The 16,008-nt window shown below is 36.2% G+C and overlaps 1 protein-coding gene across 1 annotated transcript in view; it reads left to right on the top strand.

Annotated features, from left to right (window-relative positions):
- Positions 1-16,008, top strand: part of ATP7A (ATPase copper transporting alpha) — a 122,034-nt gene that overhangs the window by 71,077 nt on the left and 34,949 nt on the right. The window contains exons 6-9 of the mRNA XM_022580846.2: positions 7,238-7,401; positions 12,482-12,643; positions 14,662-14,738; positions 14,934-15,159. Coding sequence (XP_022436554.2) covers positions 7,238-7,401; positions 12,482-12,643; positions 14,662-14,738; positions 14,934-15,159 — 629 coding nt within the window. The remainder of the gene's footprint in view (positions 1-7,237; positions 7,402-12,481; positions 12,644-14,661; positions 14,739-14,933; positions 15,160-16,008) is intronic.

Raw genomic sequence — 16,008 nt, 5'->3', positions numbered from 1 at the left:
ATTCTGAGGGTTGTCTTTGTGTCTTGTTTGTAGTTTCCTTTGATTTGCAAAAGCTTTTAACTATCATTCGGTCCCATTTGTTTATTTTTGTTTTTATTTCCATTACTCTAAGAGGTGGATCAAAGAAGATCTTGCTGCGATTTATGTCAAAGAGTGTTCTTCCTGTGTTTTCCTCTAAGAGTTTTATAGTGTCCGGTCTTACATTTAGGTCTTTAATCCATTTTGAGTTTATTTTTGTGTATGGTGTTAGGGAGTGTTCTAGTTTCATTCTTTTACATGTAGCTGTCCAGTTTTCCCAGCACCAATTATTGAAGACACTGTCTTTTCTCCACTGTATATCCTTGTCTCTTTTGTCATAGATTAGTTAACCATAGGTGTGTGGGTTTATCTCTGGGCTTTCTATCCTGTTCCATTGATCTATATTTCTGTTTTTGTGCCAGCACCATATTGTCTTGATTACTGTCCCTTTATAGTATAGTCTGAAGTCAAGGAGCCTGATTCCTCCAGCTCCGTTTTTTTCCCACAAGACTACTTTGGCTATAAGGGGTCTTTTGTGTCTCCATACATATTTTAAGATTTTTTGTTCTAGTTCTGTAAAAAAATGCTATTGGTAATTTGATAGGGATTGCATTGAATCTGTAGATTGCTTTGGGTAGTATAGTCATTTTCACAATATTGATTCTTCCAATCCAAGAACATGGTGTATCTGTCCATCTGTTTGTATCATCTTTAATTTCTTTCATCACTGTCTTATAGTTTTCTGCATACAGGTCTTTTGTTTCCCTAGGTAGGTTTATTCCTAGGTATTCTATTCTTTTTCTTGCAGTGGTAAATGGGAGTGTTTGCTCAATTTATCTTTCTGATCTTTTGTTGTTAGTGTATAGGAATGCAAGAGATTTCTGTCCATTAATTTTGTATCCTGCTACTTTACCAAATTCATTGTTTAGCTCTAGTAGTTTTCTGGTAGCATCTTTAGGATTCTCTATGTAGAGTATCATGTCATTGGCAAACAGTGACAGTTTTACTTCTTCTTTTCCAATTTATATTCCTTTTATTTCTTTTTCTTTTCTGATTGCCGTGGCTAGGAGTTCCAAAACTGTGTTGAATAATAGTGGCAAGAGCGGTCATCCTTGTCTTGTTCCTGATCTTAGAGGAAATGGCTTCAGTTTTTCACCATTGAGAATGATGTTTGCTGTGGGTTTGTCATATATGGCCTTTATTATGTTGAGGTAGGTTCCCTCTCTGCCCACTTTCTGGAGAGTTTTTATCCTAAATAGGTGTTGAATTTTGTCAAAAGCTTTTTCTGCATCCATTGAGATGATCCTATGGTTTTTATTTTTCACTTTGTTAATATGGTGTATCACATTGATTGATTTGCATATATTGAAGAATCCTTGCATCCCTGAGATAAATCCCACTCAATCATGGTGTGTGATCCTTTTAATGTGCTGTTGGATTCTGTTTGCTAGTATTTTGTTGAGGATGTTTGCATGTATATTCATGAGTGATACTGGTGTGTAATTTTCTTTTTTTGTAGCATCTTTGTCTGATTTTGGTATCAGGGTGATGGTGGCCTCATAGAATGAGTTTGGGAATGTTCCTTCCCCTGTACGTTTTTGGAAGAGTTTGAGAAGGATGGGTGTTAGCTCTTCTCTAAATTTTTGATAAATTCATCTGTGTAGCCATCTGGTCCTGAACTTTTGTTTTTTGGAAGATTTTTAATAACAGTTTCAATTTCATTACTTGTGATTGGTCTGTTCGTATTTTCTCTTTCTTCCTGGTTCAGTCTTGGAAGGTTATACCTTTCTAAAAATTTGTCCATTTCTTCCAGGTCGTCCATTTTGATTGGCACAGAGTTGCTCGTAGTAGTCTCTCAGGGTGCTTTGTATGTCTGTGGTGTCTGTTGTAACTTTTCGTTTTTCATTTCTAATTTTATTGATTTGAGTCCTCTCCCTCTTTTTCTTGATGAGTCTGGCTAATGGTTTATCAGTTTTGTTTATCTTTTCAGAGAGCCAGCTTTTAGTTTTATTGATCTTTGCTATTATTTTCTTTGTTTCTGTTTCATTTATTTCTGCTCTGATCTTTATGATTCCTTTCCTTCTGCTAACTTTGGATTTTGTTTGTTCTTCTTTCCCTAGTTCCTTTAGGTGTAAGGTTAGATTGTTTATTTGAGATTTTTCTTGTTTCTTGAGGTAGGCTTGTATAGCTGTAAACTTCCCTTGTAGAACTGCTTTTGCTGCATCCCATAGGTTTTGGGTCGTCGTGTTTTCATTGTCATTTGTCTCTAGGTATTTTTTGGTTTCCTCTTTGATTTCTTCAGTGATCTCTTAGTTAGTAACATATTGTTTACCCTCCATGTGTTTGTATTTTTTATGTTTTTTTCCCTCTAATTCATTTCTAATCTCATAGGGTGGTGGTCAGAAAAGATGCTTGATATGATTTCAGTTTTCTTAAATTTACTGAGGCTTGATTTGTGATCCGAGATGTGATCAATCCTGGAGTATGTTCCATGTGCACTTGAGAAGAAAGTGTAATCTGCTGTTTTTGGATGCAGTGTCCTATAAATATCAATTAAATATATCTGGTCTATTGTGTCATTTAAAGTTTCTGTTTCCTTATTAATTTTCTGTTTGGATGATCTGTCCATTGGTGTAAGTGAGGTGTTAAATTCCCCCACTATTAGTATGTTACTGTCAATTTCCTCTTTTTTGGCTGTTAGCAGTTGCCTTATGTATTGAGGTGTTCCTATGTTGGGCGCATATATATTTATAACTGTTGTCTTCTCCTTGGTTTGATTTCTTGATCATTATGTAGTGTCCTTCCTTGTCTCTTGTAACATTTCTTTACTTTAAAGTCTATTTTATGTGATATGAGTATTGCTACTCCAGCTTTCTTTTGATTTCCATTTGCATGGAATATCTTTTTCCATCCCCTCACTTTCAGTCTGTATGTGTCCCTAGGTCTTAAGTGGGTCTCTTGTAGACAGCATATGTATGGGTCTTGTTTTTGTATCCATTCAATGAGCCTGTGTCTTTTGGTTGGAGCATTTAACCCATTCACGTTTAAGGTAATTATCAATATGTATGTTCCTTTTACCATTTTCTTAATCGTTTTGGGTTTGTTTTTGTAGGTCCTTTTCTTCTCTTATAGTTCCCACTTAGAGTATTTCCTTTAGCATTTGTTGTAGAGCTGGTTTGGTGGTGCTGAATTCTCTTAGCTTTTGCTTGTCTGTAAAGCTTTTGATTTCTCCATCCAATCTGAATGAGATCCTTGCTGGGTAGGGTAATCTTGGTTGTAGGTTTTTCCCTTTCATCACTTTAAGTATATCATGCCACTCCCTTCTGGCTTGTAGAGTTTCTGCTGATAAATCAGCTGTTAACCTTATGGGAGTTCCCTTGTATGTTATTTCTTGTTTTCCCCTTGCTGCTTTCAATAATTTTTCTTTGTCTTTAATTTTTGATAGTTTGATTACTATGTGTCTCGGCGTGTTTCTCTTTGGGTTTATCCTATATGGGACTGTCTGTGCTTCCTGGACTTGGGTGGCTCTTTCCTTTCCCATGTTAGGAATGTTTTTGACTATAATCTCTTCAAATATTTTCTTGGGTCCTTCTCTCTTTCTTCTCCTTCTGGGACCTGTATAATGCAAATGTTGTTGAGCTTAATGTTGTCCCAGAGGTCTCTTAGGCTTCTTCATTTCTTTTCATTCTTTTTTCTTTATTCTGTTCCATGGCAGTTTTTTCCATCATTCTGTCCTCCAGGTCACTTATCTGTTCTTCTGCCTCAGTTATTCTGCTATTGATTCCTTCTAGTGTAATTCTCATTTCAGTTATTGTATTGTTTATCTTTGTTTGTTTGTTCTTTAATTCTTCTAGGTGTTTGTTCTTTAATTCTTCTAGGTGTATGTTAAACATTTCTTGTGTCTTCTCGATCTGTGCCTCCATTCTTTTTCCAAGATCCTGGATCATCTTCACTATCATTATTCTGAATTCTGTTTCTGGAAGGTTGCCTATCTCCACTTCATTTAGTTGTTTTTCTGGGATTTTATCTTGTTCCTTCATCTAGTACATAGTCCTCTGCCTTTTCATCTTGTCTGTGTTTCTGTGAATGTGGTTTTTGTTCCACAGGCTGCAGGATTGTAGTTCTTCTTGCTTCTGTTGTCTGCCCTCTGGTGGATGAGGCTATCTAAGAGGCTTGAGCAAGTTTCCTGATGGGAGGGAGTGGTGGTGGGTAGAGCTGGGTGCTGCTCTGGTGGGCAGAGCTCAGTTAAACTTTAATTCCCTTGTCTGCTGATGGGTGGGGCTTCGTTCCCTCCCTGTTGGTTGTTTGGCCTGAGGCGACCCAACCCTTGAGCCTACTGGGCTCTTTGGTGGGAGCAATGGCGGACTCTGCTAGGGCTCACACCAAGCAGCACTTCCCAGAACTTCTGCTGCCAGTGTCCTTGTCCTCACTGTGAGACACAGCCACCCCCTGCCTCTGCAGGAGACCCTTCAACAGTAGCAGATAAGTCTGATTCAGTCTCCTATGGGTTCACTGCTCCTTCCCCTGGGTCCTGATGCATACACTATTTTGTGTGTGCCCTCCAAGGGTGGAGTCTCTGTTTCCCCCAGTCCTGTCAAAGTCCTGCGATCAAATCCCGCCAGCCTTCAAAGTCTGATTCTCAAGGAATTGCTCTTCCCATTGCCGGACCCCCAGGATGGGAAGCCTGACGTGGGGCTCAGAACCTTCACTCCAGTGGATGGACTTCTGTGGTATAAGTGTTCTCCAGTTTGTGAGTCACCCACCCAGCTGTTATGGGATTTGATTTTATTGTGATTGCGCCCCTCCTACTGTCTCATTGTGGATTCTCCTTTGTCTTTGGATGTGGGGTATCTTTTTGGTGAGTTCCCGTGTCTTCCTGTTGATGATTGTTCAGCAGTTAGTTGTGATTCTGGTGCTTTCACAGGAGGGAGTGAGGGCAGGTCCTTCTTGTCCACCATCTTCAAGCCATTCTACAATATTGTTTTTTAATCAGTCACACTCAGATGTTTTAGCTTAAAATTTTGCACTCACATTAATGGACTTCACAGTATGCATAGTAGATTTGTTAACTGTAGAGATACGTGAGTATGTTTAATGAGCCTGAAGTCATAGGTTTGGTACTCAAACAGCCCTCGCCCAAGATGTCTTAATGATACATGCTGTTAGTCAGAAGGGCTGAATAAATATGATTATTATAAACTTATCCCCACTATTGGGGAAATAACTCAAAGTATATACTGTAATAATGGAATTCTCTAGCCAATGGAATCACCTTATATGTAAAGGCCAGAACATTATTGTAACAAAATGTATGTTATACACTAGAGTCATCTTCAGTTCAATATTATCTTGTTTGCATTCTGTCATTTCTGCGTCCTTCATTTCAGCCTCCATTATATCTAATTATAATGCAGTCAGGGCTAAATTACACTTTGAGTGATTAAAAAAGAACAGGAGGGAAGTTGCAAGCAAATGAAAGCAAAAAGAAGTTTTCAAGGGGTCTGTTTAATTTTAGAACAAACTCTTCTGGGGCAGTTCAGAAATAGCCTTTCTCATGAGACAAGCAATGCCTGTTACAAATTACAGTTACAGATCTTTTTTCTTCTTTAATCCACTAAGCTGATACTTCCAGTTACCTTCTACTACCCCTTTACTTTCTCCTAACCCAGTTAGGCATACCGTTGCCCTAGCTGGGGTCACTACATTCACTTTTGTTTTTTTAATTAAGTGACACTGGTCTTCCCTCAGTTTCATCTGCATTATATTTTTTAAAATGAATTGATAGAGTTCTAATTATATTTTGAAGTAAGAATTTTAAAAATTTTCCATAATTTATATAAGTATGAAACATGTTTTTGAAACTTGAAAAACCAGATTTTCTCTTTCTCTTTGGCTGTAGATTACATTCAACTGAAGCAAGAAGATTTTTTTCCTACTTTCTCTATACCCTTCTCTTATTACTGATACTTTCCTGTGATCTGATTTTCTGAATTATTTGGTACCCACAAAACCCAGTGTGTAACCATTATTTTTTTCCAAAGAAAAGAATAGTATTTTATTTTATTTTTTAACCACTTTTACACAGAAAACTTAGATTATATTAGATACTTTGTCTTCTTATTAAAAACTATTATTAAATTAATATTTGGATGTTTTTTCTTTTTTTCAAAACCCAGATCTAACCTATGGACTGTTGATCCCTATTCCCTGTCCGGTAGCCACCAAGGGTTGCTGATTCCTAGAAAGAACTGACGTTTCTGCTTCACGTTATTAATTTTCTTCCTGGCAGTTACAGCAATAGCTGGCCTAGAGAAGTGGGATGGTTGTTAACAAAATGCTTACACCAGAGAACAGCATGACTGCCATAAAATGAACTTTTTTGTTAAGTTGTGTGGCACTTTTTTTTTTCTTAGGAATAAGAGCATTTTAGATTAGTGTGTGTCAGACAATAAAACTTGAGAAAGAAATTACTGTTATTTGGCAATATTGTAATGTGTATGTTGGTATATTCTTGGGTTCTTTGCTACAACTGCAGTCATTTCCTAAGTACACGAGTTCCTTTCTCTAGGACTCTGTCTTACGAGTTTCTAAAAATACTTTATATTTACATGATAAGGTCTCAATGGATTACAATTCATGGGCATTATTTGGATCCCAATTCAAGCAAACAAACAAAGAGTGTTAAACAGTTGTAAGACAGTTGTGGAAATGTGAACATTGCCTGGATATTTGATGATATTGAGGAATTATTTTAGGTTTGATAATGGTATTATGGTTCTTTTTTAAAGAAAAGAGTCTTATCTTTTAGTGATATGTATTTAAATATTTACATATGATACAATATCTGGGATTTGCTTCAAAATAATCAGGGTAAAGGGCAGAGAGTGAGTGGGTAGGAATATATATGAAACAAGAGCAGCCCAGTGTTACTGATAATTACTGAAGCTGAGAGATGGGTACATCAAGTTTATTATGTTGTTCTCTCTTTTGTGTGTGTGTGTATGTATTTGAAAATTTCCGTACTAAAAAGTTTTTTAAAATGAAGCCTTCTTTTAAAATAGTTTTATTTGATTTTGGCTCAATACTGTACAAAAGTTAAGAAATAAATTTCTCCAGATTCACTTAATCCTTTCACAGTTAAATGAAAGAAAAACTATTATAAGATTATTATTTTTATGAGAAATGTTATCTGAATTGTTTTTCTTATCAATATTCCTAGGAATATATTCTGTACTTGTGGCTCTGATGGCTGGGAAGGCAGAAGTGAGATATAACCCTGCTGTCATACAACCCCCGATGATAGCCGAGTTAATCCGAGAGCTTGGATTTGGAGCCACTGTGATAGAAAATGCTGATGAAGGGGATGGTGTTTTGGAACTTGTTGTAAGTAAGACGTTTTGTGTGGTTAATAGAATTTGCAGGAAAAACTTGGCAAGAATTCAGAAAAGAGTTTGAAAGATAATTAAAATGTGGGGACAATAAAACATAAAATGAAAATTAAGGAAACTGGAAAGATATGACAATGGTGGCCTTCAAGCATAGAATGTAAAAGATAATCATCTCAGACTTCCCTGGTGGCACAGTGGTTGAGAGTCCGCCTGCCAATGCAGGGGACACGGGTTCGTGCCCCGGTCTGGGAAGACCCCACATGCCGCGGAGCGGTTAGGCCCGTGAGCCATGGCTGCTGGGCCTGCACATCCGGAGCCTGTGCTCTGCAACGGGAGAGGCCACAACAGTGAGAGGCCCGCATACAACAACAACAACAACAAAAAGATAATCATCTCTATTAAGAACCAATAAACAAGAATTGGGTTTGAATGAATAAATGAAAACTTCTAAAATATAGTATGATTCCTACATGAAATTACTAGAAGAAATATTTGGAGCTTTTTTCAATATTCTATTTTAAAAATTTCAGACATCAGGAAAGTCAAAAGAATTGTACAGTTGAACATTCTTACACACACTGCATAGATTCTACAATTAACATTTTACTATATTTGTTTTATCATACATCAGTCCATCAGTCCATTGTGGAAATAATTTTAAACTCACAAAGAAATTGCTAAAATAGTACAGAGGATTTCCCTGTAGCCTCTACCTAGCTTTTCCCAGTGATAACATCCAATCTATCATTTAAAAAATAATATTAGAGTAGGAAGAGTCTTTCTAAATATCATACAAAATCCATAAAAGACAAGGTTGATAACTTCAGGTACATAAAAATTTCTTCTTGGGAGAAAAACACCATAAACAAAGTCTAAAGGCAAGTAAAATAATTGTAATTCATATCATAAATGAAGGTTAATTTCCTTAATATATGAAGAAGTGTTGTAAATCAATAAGAGCCATCAAACCAAAAGAAAGATGGTAAAGGATATGAACTAACAGTTCACAGAAAAACCAAAACAGTACCTCTTTAAATGAAAAAATGTTCGATGTCACTTTTTTTTTTTTTTTTTTTTTTTTTGCGTTACGCGGGCCTCTCACTGTTGCGGCCTCTACCGTTGCGGAGCACAGGCTCCAGACGAGCAGGCTCAGCGGCTATGGCCCACGGGCCCAGCCGCTCCACAGCATGTGGGATCTTCCCGGACCGGGGCACGAACCCGTGTCCCCTGCATCGGCAGGCGGACTCTCAACCACTGCGCCACCAGGGAAGCCCCTCGATGTCACTTTTAATAAGAGTAAAGCAAATTAAAACTGCACTGAAATGCCATTTTCCACCTGTGAGATTGGTAAAGATAAAAAGCAATTTTGTTAACACTGTGTTTGATCTCTCATATATTGCTGGTGGAATGTCAATTGAGACAAGGACTCAACAGAAGAATTTGGCAATATCTATCAAAAGTAAAATTGCGCATAGCCTTTGCTTCAGAAGCTCCACTTGTAGGAAATTATCCAGCAGACATATTTGGATATGTATGAAATGATATGTGTGCAAAGATGTTCATTATAGTATTATTTTTTTTTGCCTATGCCACACGTGGCATGTGGGATCTTAGTTCCCTGACCAGGAATTGAACCTGCGCCCCCTGCATTGGAAGCACAAAGTCTTAACCACTGGACTACCAGGGAAGTCCTATTGTAGTATTTTTATAATAGCAAAAGATAGGAAACAAACTAAATGTCGGTCATTGGAGACTGATATATACATCCATACCATGGGATACTAAGCAGCTATTACAAAGAATGGGTTGGTTTGTACTTTTTAAAGACTTCTAAAAATTAATAGCTTTATCGAAATATAATTTACATACCATAAAACTCACCCTTTTAAAGTGTACAGTTCAGTGGTTTTTAATATATTCTCAGAGTTGTACAACTAATCACCACTATCAAATTTCAAAACATTTTCATCACCCCAAAAAAGAAACCCCATACCTATTACCAGTCAGTCCTCATTCTTGATATTAATCATTTGAGCCTTCCTTTTTTTTTCCCTTCATCACTCCAGCCAAAAGTTTGTCAGTTTTGTCAATCTTTTCAAGTAACCAACTTTTGGTTTTGTTGATTTTCTCTATTCTCTCTTTTGTTAATTCTCACTCTAACCTTTGTTATTTCCTTCCATCTGTTTGCTTTAGGTTTAGTTTGTTTTACTTTTTCTAGTGTCTTAAGGTAGAAAGTTAGGTTATTTATTTGAGATCTTTCTTACTTTAAAATATTGGCACTTATAAATTTCACTATAGGTACTGATTTCATTTCAGTTATTGTACTTTTCAACTCCAAACTTCCATTGGGCCTTTCTAATAATCTCTCTGTCTTTATTGATACTCTCTGTTTGGTGGGATATTGTCTCATACTTTCCTTTAATTCTTTTTACATCATTTCCTTTAGTTCAGTGAATATATTTAAAATAGCTGATTCAAGATCTTTGCCTAGTAAATCCAATGTCTGGGCTTCATCAGGGAAAGTTTTTTCCTGTGTATAGGCCATACTTTCTTGTTTCATTGTATGTCTGACAGTTTTTGTTGAAAATATAATGTAGTAACTCTGGAAATAAGATTCTTCCCCTCTCCTCAGGGTTTGTTATTTGTTGCTGTTTGTCATTGTTATTGTTTGTTCAGTGACTTCTGAACTAATTCTATAAAGTCTGTGTTCTTTGTTGTGTGTGGCCACTGAAATCTCTGTTTGGTTAGCTCAGTTGTCAGCTAATGATCAGACAGTGATTTCCTTAAATATCTGGAACCAATAAGTCTCCCAGTCTTTGCTAAAGAGCTCTTTGTAAATGTTGGGGCATGCCTTGAACACTCAGCCATGCAGCTGTCAGTTTTGCCTTACCCTTCGACTCCTGCTTCTATGGAGCCTAAAGGTCAGCCTGAGGTGAGAAGTTAGGGCCTTTTCAGTTCTTTTTTGAACATACACACAGCCCTGGACATGTGCATAACCCTATGCATGTGCATGGCCTTCTAGATTCCTAGGAATATGTTGCAGCGCTTATGGACGTCTTGCTTCCTGGCTTTCCTTTTTAGGCTTTTTTGTTAGTCTGTTGTTTGCTCCAACTGTTATCCATTGGCTCAGGCAGCCACAAGGTTAAATAATTTCCTCTAATTGTTTCTGACAAATTCTCCTGGGGAAAAGGCTTTTTGTATTCACTGGGTCATCAGGACAAACAGACATCTTTGCAAGTGGAGAACCATCAGACAAGCCAAATAATGACAGTTGTCTGGGAATGAGGCTTTGAAGGTACTCCAATCCTTTTCTGTCCTCTCTGGTAGCTTTCCTGATGCTGTTTTTCACCATGATCGGTCTTCATGGCTACCCCAGAGCTGGAGGAGAGGGGATGGGAATATGGCAAACTGTAATGCCATATAGCTTGATGTTTTATTGGAATTTATCTGATTTTCTTGAATAAATGCTTCCTGCATTGCTGTAAGCTTTTGTTTAATTTTCAGATTTCTTTTTTAATCAGTTTTTTAAATTGAGGTGTAGATGATTTACAATATTAGTTTCAGGTGTACAGCATAGTGATTCAAAATTCTTACAGATTATATATACTCCATTTAAAGTTATTGTAAAATATTGGCTGTATATCCTGTTCTGTACAATATATCCTCATAGCTTATTTATTTTGTACATAGTAGTTTGTACCTTTTAATCCCTACCCCTATCTTGCCCCAACCCCTTTCCCTTTCCCCATTGGTAACCACTAGCTTGTTCTCTATGTGTAGGTTTCTGTTTATTATATTCATTTCTTTGTTTTATTGTTTAGATTCCACATATAGATGATAAGATACAGTATTTGTCTTTCTCTGTCTGACTTATTTCACTAAGTATAATACCCTCCAAGTCTATCCATGTTGTTGCAAATGGCAAAATTTCATTCTTTTTTATAGCTGAGTAGTATTCCATTGTGTGTGTGTGTGTGTGTGTGTGTGTGTGTGTGTGTGTGTGTATCACATCTACTTTATCCATTCATCTATTGATGGAACTTAGGTTGCTTCCATATCTTGGCTATTATAAATAATGCTGCTATGAGCATTGAGGTACATGTATCGTTTTAATTAGTGTTTTTGCTTTCTTTGGATATATACACAGGAGTGGAATTGCTGGGTCATATGGTAGTTCTATTTTCAGTTTTTTGAGGAACACCCATACCATTTTCTATAGTGGCTGCAGCAATTTACATTCCCACCAACAGTGTACAAGGGTTCCCTTTTTTCCAACTTTTCTGAAAAAGGTGGTTCCAACAACTTTTGCCAGTTTTCTAATTGCTTTTGTGGAGGAGAGAATTTTCAGAAATCCTCACTCCACTATTAATGATATTCTTTTGGTGGATATTCTTGAATAAGTACTTTGTAATTTGTTGTGTACTCTTTTTGGTTACTTCCCATAATCTTTCAGTGGTTGGTTTTTGAAACTTTTGTCCAGTTATATCATTGCTCTTTGGGGAAAGGATTTGCTGAGCTTCTCACACAGTCATTCCAGAAGTCCTGCCCCTCCATTTTAGAATTTAATACCCAACTAAAGTATAACCTCACTCAAGACATAGGGCAAAATACATTTTTGGACAAAGGTAGAACACTTTTGTTATCCATTAACCTTCACTAGAAGTAATACTAAAGGATATATATATATATATATATATATATATATATATATATATATACACACACACACACACACATACATACTTATATACATTAGCAGGGTGAAAAAAATCTAGAGGGAAGCAAGACATTGAATACAAGAAGCAATGATAGTTGTCAAATCCTCTGTCACTGAGTAATAACAGGAAGATGGAGACTTAATGAGATCCTTAATGTTGCAGCTGGGACCATATCTTTGTTCAATGTGATATAAAAACAGTGATCTAATGATCATAATCTAAAGCATATTAATAGTGCAGATAAGATCTTGTGTGTTAATCCCTTGTTACAAGAGTTCTTTTAGTTTAAAGTAACAACACACATTTAATAGAGGAAAAAAGTATATTTCTGAATAACAAAACCTTTGTCTTTAACAGGTGAGAGGAATGACATGTGCCTCCTGTGTACATAAAATAGAGTCTACCCTCACAAAACATGGAGGGATCTTCTACTGCTCTGTGGCCCTGGCAACCAACAAAGCACATATTAAATATGATCCAGAAATTATTGGTCCCAGAGATATTATTCATACAATTGAAGTAAGTGCCAAGACTTTGCATTTCTGTGTTCTTACCTATCTAGTCAGCACTACCTTGAATCACTTCTGGTTTGTATCAGATAGAGATGATGAGAAAAATCTGATTCCTTTGTTTACCTCTATAGACAACGTCTGTCTCAAAATTTAATATAAGAGTGTCTGCCTTTTTCTTTCTTTTTTTTTTTTTTTTTGGTCTTCGTCAGGAGGAATTAGGTAAAGGCACATTGGCATTATTAATCAGGAGCAGACTTAAGGCAGAACCACAGATCATTTAAAAATATTTAGAAAATGTAAGCAAAGTACAATTTGTTATGAGTAAAATTCATGTTAATCACTAAGAAAGTGAAGCATCCTGCTAGATGCTGTATTGTTTGTTAGGTCAAAGCAAATGATATCATAGTTAAAGTAAGAAATTTAAAAGACCAAACCTTTTTCTCTGTGACAAATTCATCCTGCAGTCTTCAGTAAATCTTAAGTGGTAATACATGTTAAAGTGCTTTAGAAGTTTCACTGTGGTCTAGCATTGGTGTTCTAATGATCTAAAAAGCATATTAATCATTCAGGTAAGATCCTGTTAATGTAGATAGTAATACCATTAACATCTTTGTGAAGCTAGCATTATTGAGTATCTACTATGTGCCAGTTACCAAAATTGCAAAGCTTCAACTCTTGATTTAATTCTCACAACAGTGCTGTCATCTTCATTTTGGAAGTGAGGAAACTCAGGTTATGAGATGTTACTTCCTCAAAGTCACATAGGTAGTAAGTGTCATAGCTGGGATTTGAGCCTAATCTTTCTGACTCCAATGCTCATGCTTGCTCTTTTCACTGTGTTATACTGCCAAGAAATGTAAGATGGCAGCATTTTCCCTAGCAGTTTGAAATATAGTGTATGTTACTGTCTATGTTCATATGAGTCTTACTTAGGTGTAATTTTCTTTCAGTACTTTATTTTATTGCGGAAAATTTTCGTTCGTGTTCTTTTTTCGGGTACAACAAGAATAAAGACTGCATATGCAAACCCTTGAATAATATATTTAGTATGGTGCTAGCTTTTGTGGCCTATTATTCAGTTTTCTGTACTTTTAGGGGATGGATGGATCAATGACTTGATAGATGTCAAAGCTAAAATTAAAAATAAAGTGATTAATATACATCAGTACTAGTAGATGCTTGTCTAAGTGTACGATTTATGATTTTACTGCTGAATTCTCTTCTTTTTATTGGAGTATAGTTGCTTTACAATGTTGTGTTAGTTTCTGCTGTACAGCAAAGTGAATCAGTTATACGTATATCCACTCTCTTTTTTTTTTTTTGCGGTATGCGGGCCTCTCACTGTTGTGGCCTCTCCCGTTGCGGAGCACAGGCTCTGGATGCGCAGGCTCAGTGGCCATGGCTCACGGGCCTAGCCGCTCCGCGGCATGTGGGATCTTCCCGGACCAGGGCACGAACCCATGTCCCCTGCATCGGCAGGCAGACTCTCAACCACTGCGCCACCAGGGAAGCCCTCCACTCTTTTTTAGATTCTATTCCCATATAGATCATTACAGAATATTGAGTAGAGTTCCCTGTGCTATACAGGAGGTTCTTATTAGTTATCTGTTTTATACATAGTAGTGTATATATCTCAATTCTGTCTTTATTAGGTCATCATACACTCTGTCGGCCTGACCAAGTAATAGATTCTGCTTTTTTCCAAAATTACTTATTGGAGGCTTTAGTTGACTTCTTGATATAAGAACCTCTACTGAGGACAACTGCACTTGAGTTAAATCAGTAGTTTGAGAACAGTAGGATAGACATCAAATAGAGTTGAGAAAATACTCATTTCTTTGATGAAAGATTAGAAACAAAGGTAATTAAGAGAAGGAAGTACATCTTCATCTTTATATTCCCCAGAATGACTTGCACTTAGTCATTGAATTGAGTTGTTCTTAATGACAATACCACAGCTTAGAATTTCTGTAGGTAATATTTATACATTCAGTGAAATAATTGTTTTCTCATTAATTTCCTTAGAGCTTAGGTTTTGAAGCTTCTTTGGTCAAGAAGGACCGGTCAGCAAGCCACCTAGACCATAAGCGAGAGATAAGACAGTAAGTACTTTTGGAATGTCAATGAAAAACAGATTTTGATTCCTCTTTACAAATTTAATAAACTGTTAGCATGTCAGTTTTTTCAATATCATCCTTACACTGGGTGGGAACTGGTCACAAGTTATATTTCCTTATAGTACATAGAATCTTTAACCATTACCTATTTACTCAAATGATTTTTCTTTTCTATATTAGATGGCGACGGGCCTTTCTTGTGAGCCTGTTTTTCTGTATTCCTGTAATGGGGCTGATGATATATATGATGGTTATGGACCACCACCTTGCAACTCTTCACCATAATCAGAACATGAGCCAAGAAGAAATGATTAGCATTCATTCTTCTACGTTCCTGGAGCGCCAGATCCTGCCAGGATTGTCCATCATGAATTTGCTATCTTTTTTATTGTGTGTACCTGTACAGGCAAGTGAAATGTTAGCAAGTATATTTGTTAATAATGAAAAATAGCCAGAATGTGATAGGTGAGGCTATTTTCAATCGTACAACAAATATTGGCCAGAAGTACGATCATTTTATGCTGGATGCTTTACAAAAAAATAATCTTAAACTGAGTGGTTAAAGTAGATAATAATAAATTCCATTTTAACCCCGAAGGATACTGTTTAATGACAGAGCAGAGAATAAGAGTTCAATTCATCTTCAGTTATGAATTTGGTATTCATATCTGCTATTGTATGTAACTTTATATTTAAAGTTATTATAATAATAAAATGTTATACTTTATTTTATTTTTATTGTCTTTTTTTTAACTTTTTATTTTATATTGGAGTACAGTAGATTAATAATGTTGTGTTAGTTTCAGGTGTACAACAAAGTGATTCGGTTATACATATGCATGTAGGAAGTCTGGGATTGACATGTACATGCTGCTATATTTAAAATGGATAATGGCCAACAAGGACCTACTGTATAGCACAGGGAACTGCCCAATATTCTTTTTTTTAACTTTTTATTTTATATTGGAGTGTAGCCGATAAACAACGTTGTGATAGTTTCAGGTGCACAGCAAAGTGACTCAGCCATACATATACATGTATCCATTCTCCCCCAGATTCCCCTTCCATCCAGGCTGCCACATAACATTGTCTGCTCAATATTCTGTAACAACCTAAGTTGGAAAAGAATTGATAAAATGTTATATTTTATTTCTTTATATTTATATTTTATATTAAATGCATTAAAATTCTCTTTATATAAATTATATTAAATATATTTTATTTTGATATACTTATTATTAATTTATTCTGTAAA

The sequence above is a fragment of the Delphinapterus leucas genome, chromosome X (genome assembly GCF_059928025.1).
Source record: "Delphinapterus leucas isolate spDelLeu-1000000601 "Yukka" chromosome X, BTC_Dleu_Yukka2, whole genome shotgun sequence".
Classification (NCBI taxonomy): domain Eukaryota; kingdom Metazoa; phylum Chordata; class Mammalia; order Artiodactyla; family Monodontidae; genus Delphinapterus; species Delphinapterus leucas.
This window is presented reverse-complemented; position numbering and strand designations above follow the sequence as displayed.